Here is a 13,002-nt window from a genome sequence, read left to right on the forward strand (position 1 = left end):
ATATATTGACTTATAGGTGTATATAATAATTCGTGTCTGCTTACGATTTTATTAATTATTATCAGAACGTATTACATATTTGAATATAATACATTGCTTTGGAAAAATATTTGCCATACTAAAAAAAAATTTATAATTCCATTTTTCTCTTTGTATATTTTTATATTCCCAAGAAAACGAAATCAAATTAATGACACTCGATGCATGTATGCATATAGGCCATTATATTATTTTAATTTATAATATATTCATATATATACTTTTTATTCGCTTTTTTAAGTATTCCAATTTTGAAAAAAATATATACCAAAATCCAAAAAAATAAAAATAGTGTAAATATATACACTCCTAAACCAATGGAAAAAATATTAACGAAATAAAATTATACAACTCTTACTTCAAAATTCAAAAAAGACAACTTATCTTCAATATAAAAAAAGATAATAATACAAAAATGTCATAAAACGAATTAAAGGAGAAAAGGACAAGAATAAATAATAAAATAAGTCAAAATAAATCATAAAATTAATCTAAAATAAAATAAATAAACAGGTATAGCAGTACAAAAAATTGCTACTACGCAAGTTCACTGCAATTCTTTATTTTAACAGTCTGATAACATATACAATTTTAAATCTTATTATAAATAAAAATACGGCATATATAATATTAAAATAATTGTATAAATGTATATATTTCTTAACTGTGAAAAACAAAATCCAAAAGTATATACAAAAAAAAAAATAATAAATAATGCATATGTGTGTAATATATATAAAAAAATTTCAATAAATTTTTCAAAATTTTAAGAAAAAAATAATTAAATATATATAAAATATAATATGTATATTTCCTTATTTTATTTTCTTCGGTTATGTGTCGATCATTCTGTTTTCACATAAATTGATGATAATTCTTTTTCACAAAAAAAAAAATAAAAAAAAATTTTTGGTTTTTCATTCAATACTATAACGAAATAAGCCCAGGGAAAAATACACACACATATACTTGGTATGCATGCCTTATATATACTACTTTAAAGAATTACTACCAACATACAACACACTAATAAATAATAATAATAATAATAATAATAATGATAATGATAATAGTGAAATACAATAAGCCGCTGCTATATACACATTGTAGTTTTCCATGGATACCTTCCATAGTCCCAATAAAATATATTCGCAATTTTTTTATTTTTTTTTCACACACACATATGTATATAATCTGTATATATCCTAACTTATATGGAAATATTTCCAAAACTGGTGAACTCTTCCAATCAAAACAGAAATCATATATCTTATATATCCATAGTAGGAGTTTAAATATTCTTAAATTTAATGACCACCATGCAGGAACGAACAAATTGTTACATAAATAGAAATATGAAAATTAAAACGTAGAGATATTCTGCCATATTGTTTGAAAAAAATATCTATACACCTAAAATTATAAATCAATTATTAAATAATTCATTGTATTACTATCCTTAGTTTCATTCACCTTTTAAATAAATAATAAATTTTTAATTAAAAAAAAAAAGGCGTTATATAGATCTCTCTCTATATTTGTGTGTGCATGCAAGTAAATATACAAATATACATAAATAAGTATGGAATATTATATATGTGTATATAAAACAAAGTTAATTTGATAACTATATCGAATTTAAAATATCATTTACTTTTTTAATATTCAATCTGCATTGATCAATTTCATTTTGGAGTTGTATTTTCACATGCTCCAATTTTTCATTACCGATATTTGTGCATGCATTATTTTTTTTCTGTTCATTTAAAATTATACTTTTATATTCATTTATTTTTTCGTTTAATTCAGTTGTCAATTCAATTTTGTGATTTTTAAGAGATTCAATTATTTTTTCTTCCTTTGTATTAGTATTCCCTAATTCGGAAAATTGATCTCTTGCTTCTTTTATTATTATTTTCCTTTCCTCTTCTGTTAAAACAATAGGTGCACACCTCGGTGGTACAACCATACATTTTTGTTCAAGGAATGCTTCGCTTAGTTTTTTTTTTTCTTCGTTTTTATTTTTTCCAATATATATTGGTAAATCTTTTAAGGCTTCATAATTTTTTGTCTCCTCTAAAATTTTGGATAATGGCTTTCTATGCGGTATTTTGTCAACTTCATATTCCTTTTCAACTTTTTCTAAAAAAAAAATAAGACAAACAACATATAACACATTTCAACACAACCTATTATATTTAGTCTCTTCATATCACAATCAATTTTAAGTAAATATCTTTCTATTTTATAATCATTTATGTTTTAACTTTTAAAAGAGGGGTAGCTAATTTTATATTTGGGAACCGTTTCTTCCTCATCCGAACTTTCTTCGTCGTCTTTTTTTTTTTTAACAGTTTTTTTAGGACCTATTAGGCCTGGACTAATTTTACAACTTTCCCCATACAAATTATAAAGTAATTTTCCAGCTTTATTATCTAGCCCAAAAGATTTCCAAAAATCTTTATGGCTTTCAGGTTTATTATATTCTACATTATCATTCTCATTTATATTTTCTGTATCATCATCTCCCGTCATTTTAATAAATACTATAATTTTGAAAATGAAAAAAAAATAATTCCTATATACATATGCTATAGGCATATGCACACACGCTATATGTATGCTTATTCATATAACAAAAACATTCAATAAATCGAGAGTCTATTTAAATTTTATTCAATGAACTCTCTCCTTCAACAAAATTAAATAAGGATTATGAGAAAAAAATCTTAAAAACAATGCTTGTTATATTTTTTATATTGCATTAAAATATTTGAATGTGCATAGCTATATTTTTCCTTTGTTTTTTTAACTTATATAATGCATAAAAATACAAAGCCATCGTTTCAATACATATTCGTATATGCATGTCTACTAAAAGTATTCTTATAATTGAAATTGTAAAAAGGGAGAAGAGAGTTAAAAAAAAATATATTACTTAACAATATCGTTATTACGAATGGTAAATTTTTTTTTAAATTAATAAAGTATTTTATTTTTGCTTTAACAAAAAAATATTAAGTAATAAAATAATGATGAAAAAACAATATATAAATAATATATATTTGTCTATAACATAAAATATGGCATTATGAATATTCTTCGGTTTGAAAGCAAAAGAATTATGATTTACAAAATAAATAAAATATGAAGCATGCATATAAAAAATCATTTTTATTATTTAAATTAATATATCAAGAGATATTATAAAAATGTACGTATGTATATATATATAAGTAATGTTTATGTTTATTTGGAAAAAGGCAAAGGAACATATAATCATACGTACACACGTATATAAATATTTACACAAATCTGTGTGTCTAAGTCAGAAAAGAAAAGTACCATGTTTAATAATATTTTTTAAAAATTAAAAATGTAATATATCTTTGTCTTTATTCCCTTACTCAAAAGATAAAAATAAAATGCTATTAAAATAATTACGAAATAAATAACAGCTTTAATGCTAGTTAATATTTCTAATTCCATGTTTTTTGATGACCATCAATTAAAGCTTATCTTTGGCATTTTTATTTATAAATATATATGCATACTTATTTTCCCTTCTAATGACAATTCCTTATATTTTCACATAAGTGTGTGCAATATCGTTTATTTTATTAATTTTTTTTTAGCTAGCTATATTATAATTTTTTTTTAACTTTGGCTAGTTTTTTTCACTGAAACATGAACTGTTCATTCATATTCCATACTTGTAAAGAATTGTCAACACCAACTGTAGCGGCAAGTAATGTGGTGGTGTTTGCCCAAGACATATCATATACACTTCCAATATGTCCACCATGAACAAACAATAATTGCTTAGGTATTTTTTTAGGATTATTATAAATATCATCTTCTAATTTTTTGATTTGTTCATAATTTTCTGAATTTCTGGACATGTCCCAAATACACGCAGTTCCGTCATCTGAACATGTTCCAAAAATACCTGACTGCATCAGGCAAAATTTAATTCTGTTAATACTTTGTGTGTGATAATCAATTTTAAGTAAAGATTCTTTATTGCACCTCATATCCCAAATAGATATTAAACCGTCACTATATCCACTAGCAAAAATATATTCAGAAAAATTATCAAATGAAAAAGTATTCATTGGCTGATTATGATCTTTATAACTAATTTCTGGTCTTGTAAAAAAATTTTTTTTTCTTATATCATATATGCTCATATATCCATTATCATCACATACACCAAGAATATTATTAAACTTTGAATGAAAAAAAATATCATTTAATGTTGTTTCTTCATTTTTATTTATCCATGTACATAAAGGACTTAAAGTTGGAGTATTTTCATATATTTTTATATTATAATCTGCACCTTTTCCTACTTTATTTATTCCATATGTTCTGGGAACTTCATTACTTTTTGTTCCCTTGTTAATATCCCAAAGACATATGCTTCCATCGGAAGCACATGAAGCTAACAGTAAATTACTTGTATTTATTTCACCAAAATTTTCATCATTTGTGTTTTCGGTATCGTTTTCATTATCTTTTATGTTATTCTTTGTATTCTTACTATCCCCAATATTATTATCATATATTTTATTTATATTCCAACATAAACCACTACCTTCACTTCCATGCCCTTTTAATATCATTTGTGGGTAGCAGGTAGCTATATCGGAAGGGAAAGAAGGATGCTTTGTATAATCAAATAATAATATATTTCCATTATAAGTTTGTGTAACAATAAAAAAAGAATTATTTGGTAAATGGGTTGCTCTTATAACTTCTCCTGGATGTAATAATTTTGCTTTAATTTCAAAAGACGGTAATGGATGACCTCTTTTTTTTTTTTTATTATTTATAAAGCCAGTATAATTTTCATATTGTAATACATCTTCTTTAGCTGAATATAATGGAGATTTTGTTTCACCTATATATACATATTCCGAATCTTGATTGGATGTGTGTGTACCTAATAATATTTTATTAGTAAAATATCCGGTTTTTGATTTAAAAGAATTTTCAACCCCTATAAATTCAACAGTTAATGAAGGCCAATCTAATTTATGCTTTAAAAGGGAACTATATAAAAATGGGGTATTCCTTCTCCATATTATATACTTTTCATGTGTTATATCAACTTTGGTATTTTCATTGGCTTCATTTTCTTCGGGATATTTAGGTTCGTATGTATTACTTATATCATAACTTTTATTTTTTTCAGCTATTACATCCGTCATTTTTTTTTTCTAAAAATATGTACACACACATATATATCTTTTGTGTGCCATTTAAACATACATAAAGAAGTGTAACCTTTTTATCCTTTCCTTGTTACTTTGTGAAAATATTCGTGTGTATGTGCATATTATTATTGTGTAATCATGTATTTCATATGAATTTTCTTACTTGTAAATGAAGAAAATAAAAAAAATGAACAAAATATAGCCACTTTTTAATAAACTTTCAAAATAGAAAAACTGAGATAAACGAAATTAATTTGTATTCTTAAATATGACTTATATACATGTGCTAGGTATGACATTCATATTCTAAAGCATATATATGCCATTTGAAAAATTATGATTTTTTTTAATTACCCCCAAAATAAAAATGTGTTAAAAAAATTCTCTTATTTTTTTTTATTTATACTTAATACTAAACGAGGAAAATACAAAGTCCCGGGAAAAAAAAATTAATAAGAAATATTTTACTACTATGCATAAATAATAAATCGTTTTAGATCCTCATAATTCGTTTTTTTTTGCATATTTTACATTTTATTGATTATTTTGCGGGATATTCGCGATTTTTTTTATATTTGAATTTTTTGCTTATTCTCATACAATATATATTTTTTTCTTTATGTTTCTTATTTTTATTTGTGCTACACAGAAATATATGTCCAGCCTCTTATTATATTGTAATTTGGTGAATCAGTGCAAATATCATGGATATATTAAATATAATAATGCTTCGCAATATAATAAAATACAGTGATTTTATTTTGAATTTATGGGATTAGTCTCATTTTGTGTAAATACTTTTGATTATATTTACACATGACCATTTAGAAAGTATAGCAAATCAAAAAAAAAATTAAAAAAATATAAAAGGAATTTGCATTCTTTGTATATTTGTCTATGGTTTATTTGACACTTAAAAGAGGTATTCATAAAGCTTTGGAAATAATGAGAAAATATTATCATACTTTGTTGAAAATACCTTCTCTTCAAATATCCACAAAAGGTATATATATGCATATAAACTCCAAGCTTATAGTGGAATCCAAATTAAGCATATACTATACGCTTCCACACGGTTATAAATAAAAATGTATGAACGAAAAAAATAATGTAAAACATCATAAATATGCATATTATTTCATCTTAATCCATTTAATATATTTTTTGTAATTCAATTTTAGGAAAAATATTAACAATTTTTCAATTAAAAACTTAATAATATATCACATATATTTACATAAATAGTGACAATAAAATTGAGACATTCTTGAATTCTACAATAAATGCAATTTTAAATAAATCACCATTACAATTCATATATGTCTTTTTATAATAAAATGTGTATATATACATATTATCCAAAATTAATTTGTTTTTTTTATTAAAATAGCATAATATTATACTATGCAACCATACATTCCCAAAATGGGAATATGGACATGCCTATCTCAAGTAGTAGGTAAATAAATTTTACATAAATATTTCCTAATTATTATGAACTCAAAAATATATTTAATTTTTTAATTAAAAATGAATTGACAAAATATGTATATAGCTATATAATTAATTGAACATATATTTGTATACACACACATTTGATATTTTCTTGGGTTTTCTTTTATATAATATATGGAATATAAGCATGTTTGCTTTGTAAGTAATACAAAATAAGGAAAATCTATTTCTTTATTTATATATATAGGACAAAAAATTAATATCAATAAAATAAAGGAACATAATTTCAGATCAAATGTTCTACACAAATATATGTATCTTCTCTTGTACGTATGTACAACATTATTCTCTTAATTCTAGCGATAAAAAAAAAAAAAAAAAAAAAAAAAAAACATATTGCAATTTCTAGCTAAATATCCAAATACAATATTTTAAATTAAATGAGAAAACAATTTTATATTAGTTCAAAGAATATGCTATATATGTATGTTTTATTATTTCCATTTTGTTAACTATATTTTTAACTGTATTTTGACTGTATTTTTCTGTTTAACTTGCTACTTATTCTTTGTATACTTTGGTGGCAGTTGTAATGTGTGTAATAATTTTTTACAACGTATTTAGCTTTTTTTTTTTTTTTTTTTTATTAATTTTATGTATAATATTTTAAAAAATGAAAATAGCTAACTGCAAAAATGCATATAAAATTGTTACATTGTGTTAGGCATACATATGCATATGCTATATATATTATATATGAATATTTTTTAATTTTTTTTATATGCAGATCTAAGTCTTCAATTTCATACCAAGTTTGCTACACATGTTTAAGTATTTAAAATTTTTCTTATATCATACATTTTACTCGACTAGTAAAAAATATATAATATATATTGCACACTATGTATGTTCTATTTTCCAATCGTCTTATGGTGTATAAATTATATGAAAAAAAAATATGATTTTATATAAATTTTTAATTACAAAAAGATACTTAATATATAAGTAAACTATAAATTCAAAGAAAAAATGAAAGATGAAAAATATTTATATTTTGGTATTATATAAATATAGGCTATTCATATACAACAATATGTAACCATAAAAAATAAAATAGAAATTTGACAGTGGATAGCGTGCATATATATGCTAAAAAAAAGACACACATACATATGTAATACTACTTCATTGTCTAATATTTGCTTTCCCATAAATAATAAATATTATACAGTACACATTTATCGAAATTTGCATATATTTTTCGAAATATCCTATTGCACCGTTATCCTGCTTTTTAATATTATACACAAAATAAGAAACTGCAAAGAGTATCACTCGATACGAACCACCAAATCGATGACCATCAAATTGATAATAAATATATATGCTTACATGCCTTTAAAAATTTTTTGTATACTTATAAACAGATCAAAATAATGAACGATCAAAAAGATGAAGGCAATATGCTGGATTATTCAAATAGCCCCAAAGAAGGATGGAGCCTTTTTCATGAAAAAATAATTGAGTCTACACGTGGAAGTATTAAATATGATGAAACACAATTAATTGACAGTTCTATTATCGATTTAAACAGTTCAAACAGATTTAGTTTTACTTTATCTTCTACTGGAATAGTATCTCCAGAAGAGTCCGAAGTTGCTAAGGTATAAATCAAAAAAAAAAAAATTAAAACATTTTCCTTCCCATTTACTACAATTTCTAAATTAAGCTATCTTGTGCATGCACAAACAACTATGAAGCACAGATTTTTTATATTCATAAAAACTTATTTATAGAAATTATTGAAAATATGTAATTTACGAGATATATTTATGAAGGAATATCCTGATATTGATACGACACTTATCAAAAGTAATACATTATCTGAAGAAGATAAAGCAAAAGATTATGATCATTTAAAATCTTCGGAACCTTTATATGATCTAAAAAATGCTATAATTTTAAAAAAATGTAATGCCTTTATAAATTGTGTGGATGGAATTTTCTTTGTCCACTGGGATCCCGACTCCGATGTTGGACCGCAAAGTACTACTTCGTTATTTCGTATTTTTCCCATTTCTTATTCTTCATATTTTATGAGAAAGCATTATATATAAATGTTACGCCTTTTTAAATATAGCTAGTTTGTCTAGCCATATTATATGATCTTCCTATAGTGACCTAATTGTGGCATTTACAGACTGATTAAATAATATTTTTTTTTTGTAGCGGAGGAAGAATGCAATGAAAGTAATAAGATAAAAGGACATAGTGAAATAAAAACAACAGAAGAATATTTAGAAGCAATTCAAGAAATAATGACAACAGCTCAAGATCCAGCATGTAAAAGTTTTTGTTATCATAGATTAAAATATTTAGAACAAAAATTTGATTTTCACATAATGTTTAATGGGCCTTTAGAATTAAAAGAAACAGCAAATATAAAACATCGAGATTTTTACAACATAAGAAAGGTAGATGCACATGTACATCATTCAGCATGTATGCAACAAAAATCATTATTAAGATTTATAAGAGAAAAATATAATACAGAACCAGATACAATAGTATATATAAATGAAAATGGAAAAAAAATAAAATTAAAAGAATTATTTGATAATGAATTAAAATTTTCTGCCCATCAAGCAACAGTTGATAGTCTAGATGTTCATGCATTAGGAAATTGTTTTCATAGGTTTGATCTGTTTAATGAAAAATATAATCCATTTGGACAACGATTGTTAAGAGATATATTTTTAAAGACTGATAATTATATAGAAGGTAAATACTTAGCAGAAATTACAAAACAAGAAATAAATATTTTAGAGAAATCAAAATATCAACATGTTGAATGGCGTATATCTATTTATGGTAAAGACAAAAATGAATGGGCCAAATTAGCTAAATGGGTTCTAAATAATAATTTAACAAGTGTTAGAGTACGTTGGATAATTCAAATACCTAGATTATATCATATTTATAAAAAAAGAAAATTAATAAATTCTTTTCAAAATTTTTTATCAAATATATTTGAACCTTGTTTTGAAGCTATAAAAAATCCTGAACAAAATAAAGAAGTCTTTTTATTTTTACAACAAATAGTTGGATGGGATAGTGTAGATGATGAATCAATCATTTCAAAGTATACATTAAAAGGTGGTGTTCTTCCAACTCCTGATAAATATGATAGTGAAAATAATCCCCCGTATTCATATTATGCATATTATATGTATGCTAATATAAGAGCATTAAACGATTTTCTTATCGCTCGAAAATTGAGACCTTTGGCTTTTAGGTATATTCTTATTTTTCTTTTAACTCTATATCTATAGCGATGGATGCCTTACATCTACAAATGTTTCCCTCCCTTTTTAGGCCCCATTGTGGAGAAGTCGGAAACATCAGCCATTTAGCATCTATGTTTTTACTAGCTAACAGAATAAATCATGGAATAGCTTTAAGGAAATCACCCGTTCTTTTATATTTATATTATTTAAAACAGATAGGATTAGCCATGTCCCCTTTATCCAATAACGCCCTATTTTTATCTATAGGTAAGGAGATAATTTAAAAAAAATATATCTCCCATAATTTTCCCACTATATAATCCACGATTTCATTACGGCCATTTAGACAAGCTTAGCTAGACTTATTACAATTTTTTTCATTTTCCTCACCTATTTTGTAGAGAAAAACCCGTTTAAACGCTTTTTTAAGATTGGGTTGAATGTGTCATTATCGACTGACGACCCACTGATGTTTCATTTCACTAGCGAGCCATTATTGGAAGAATATTCTGTTTGTGCAGTAAGAAAATTGTGCTAAGAAATCGATGCGTATACTTTTTTACAAGTCAATCATTACATAAATTCACATGCATATGTATGTACATTCATATATTCGCTTTTCCTTTTGAAGCATATTTGGAGATTGACAACAGTGGATTTGAGCGAAATCGCTAGATATTCTATAATTCAAAGGTAAGGAATGCCCCGTTATATAGTGCACTTCAGTGAATTAAATGAAACGGGGCCCATTTCGAACACACAATATATATGGATACATGGAATTGTTTCTATTTATTTGTAGCGGATACGAGCCATCATTTAAAAGACATTGGTTGGGGGAAGGAGGAGAAAATCCATCACCCAATTTTTCAAGCAACCCAGAAAAAACAAATATTCCCAAAACTAGAATGTATTACAGGTAAAAAATAAGTATACATAAAAATTGTTGTAAAACATTTCAAATTTTTAATTGGAATATATATTCTATTCCTATATATATATTTCCACTTGTTAATGCAGAAAAAAAACATGGAACGAAGAAAATGAAAATATCAAAAGACTTGCTAATCATTTTAATAAATCATAGATATTCCTATTTTTATAAATTGATAATTTGTATTGCTCAAGTTAGTAGTTAAAAACACATGACCACATTTTAGAAAAATTTATACATAACACGAATTTGTTGTCATGCATTATTTAACAATCGATTTATAAACTCTAATATAAAACATTTTTAAAACCATATATACATGCATATGATGCATCGTTTGTCTTTTCGTACTTTCGGTTAATCTTAAAATGTATATATACATAACCCTCTAATATATGTGCACAAAATTGAAGACGTCGAAAATGTATAATTTTTTTTTTGATAAGGCATGCGAAATTGCTTATCCGAGTTCGAGTTTGTGCACACTAAAAAGGTTTATAAAAAAAAAAAAATTCACAAAAAATTAATAAAACCACCCCGATTTCAAACCATATTAATAAATAAAAATGTAATCATAATTTTTGTGAGGAATATACTTTTTTTATGAACTGTTCTACCAAAAGATAAGTTAAATCAGCAATAGTAGTGTATATTTATTTTTGCTGAAATAAGCAAAGCAAAGTAAAATAAAGTAATTATAGCGTTTTAGTGTCCTAGTAAATAAAACAAGGGGACTATCCCCTTCTCTAACATTAAATTTTCGTCATATTTCGTCCTATTCAATTTATCGAATAGTGGTAGTGGGCTATATTGCCGATCATTATTTGTGGCGGTAGTAAGTGGCTTATACATTTTAATCGTGCATCTTTCGTATTGAAAAAAAAATTATAATATCATATTTTACAACAAAATAAGGTATGCATAATTATAGCAATTTTTATACGTATTGATATGCTACCAGCTTACAACATTTCGCACAATTTTGTACGACAAATCAACCGCTTTGATGCTTTAAAAAGTTATATACTTTTGTTTGCTCGTTATATATACACTATTAGTATGACATCATTGTATATCTAAATAAAAAGAAAGTAATACCTCTTTGCTTATATATAGGAATAAGAACAAAAGGGAGAGGCTCTTTAGCAAGAATAAATATAATAGAACCAATAATTGGATACTTAATAAAATATTTGGAATAAATTTGAGCACCTTACAAAAAAAATAAAATTAAAACCCGTATACCCCAAAATATATAAATCGTTGCATGCAAAACAAAATTAAAATATTCTTGAATTTTTTTAAAAAAATATATTATGAAAGGGGATTATAAAATAGTAAGAAATAGTTATTATATTTTTATATTTTTTGATTTTTATATTTTTATATTTTTATATTTTTATATTTTTTTATTTTTTATTTTTTGAGTTTGCTATATAATTTTTCTATAAGACGTTTTTATAAGCACAAATATTATTTATCTAAAATTTTAGAAAAAAAATACAATCTTTTTTTTGTATGCATATTTTCTTTTAGCATGCAAGCAAAACCTTAAAAATATAAATATATTTAAAATCCCAGCCCTTTTTTATATTAATAATAATAATAATATATAGGGTCGTGTGCGCAACTGTGTTGCAATAATAAATGCATCCCCCAAAGGAAGTAGTGCATATTTATAAATTCAGCTCTTCATAAAATATAAGTATACTATTACATTTTCATATGCTTGCAGCAGAGGATGGTATATTTTTTTGCATATTAATTGTTATATATAAAGTAAATTTATAATACTATATATAAAACAAAACATAACAAATTATTAAAAATATATTATTGTAAAGGTTATAAAAATATATTATATTTATTATAGGAATTAAATATTCCATATTAGTTATAATATTTATTAAAAAAACTAATAATTATATAACTACACCATTATATATTTTTATATGTCAAACTATATTTTAATTATAAATGATAATCATTTACGGTTGACGATTTATATTATTATTTCTCTTTATATTATTACATATATTTTTTTTTTCATTATAAATATGTATAAATA

The 13,002-nt window shown here is 24.1% G+C and overlaps 3 protein-coding genes across 3 annotated transcripts; 1 reads left to right on the forward strand and 2 right to left on the reverse strand.

The window, feature by feature from the left end:
• Positions 1 to 1,666: 1,666 nt before the first annotated feature.
• PCHAS_1348800 (conserved Plasmodium protein, unknown function) lies at positions 1,667 to 2,640 on the reverse strand (the record flags this gene model as incomplete). The annotated part of the gene is made up of 2 exons (XM_016799381.1): positions 1,667 to 2,181; positions 2,307 to 2,640. The coding sequence occupies 2 exons, from the start codon at positions 2,638 to 2,640 to the stop codon at positions 1,667 to 1,669; spliced, it is 849 nt and encodes a 282-aa protein (XP_016654678.1).
• Positions 2,641 to 3,716: 1,076 nt separating this feature from the next.
• On the reverse strand, positions 3,717 to 5,252 carry PCHAS_1348900 (chromatin assembly factor 1 subunit B, putative; the record flags this gene model as incomplete). The annotated part of the gene is made up of 1 exon (XM_734330.2): positions 3,717 to 5,252. One exon carries the CDS (start codon positions 5,250 to 5,252, stop codon positions 3,717 to 3,719), a length of 1,536 nt encoding a protein of 511 aa, XP_739423.2.
• A 2,897-nt stretch (positions 5,253 to 8,149) lies between these two features.
• On the forward strand, positions 8,150 to 11,087 carry PCHAS_1349000 (AMP deaminase, putative; the record flags this gene model as incomplete). The annotated part of the gene is made up of 8 exons (XM_016799382.1): positions 8,150 to 8,377; positions 8,510 to 8,759; positions 8,943 to 10,008; positions 10,089 to 10,267; positions 10,402 to 10,520; positions 10,632 to 10,693; positions 10,803 to 10,919; positions 11,021 to 11,087. 8 exons carry the CDS (start codon positions 8,150 to 8,152, stop codon positions 11,085 to 11,087), a joined length of 2,088 nt encoding a protein of 695 aa, XP_016654679.1.
• Between the last annotated feature and the right edge of the window lie 1,915 nt (positions 11,088 to 13,002).

The sequence above is a fragment of the Plasmodium chabaudi genome (assembly GCF_900002335.3).
Source record: "Plasmodium chabaudi chabaudi strain AS genome assembly, chromosome: 13".
Classification (NCBI taxonomy): Eukaryota; Apicomplexa; class Aconoidasida; order Haemosporida; family Plasmodiidae; genus Plasmodium; species Plasmodium chabaudi.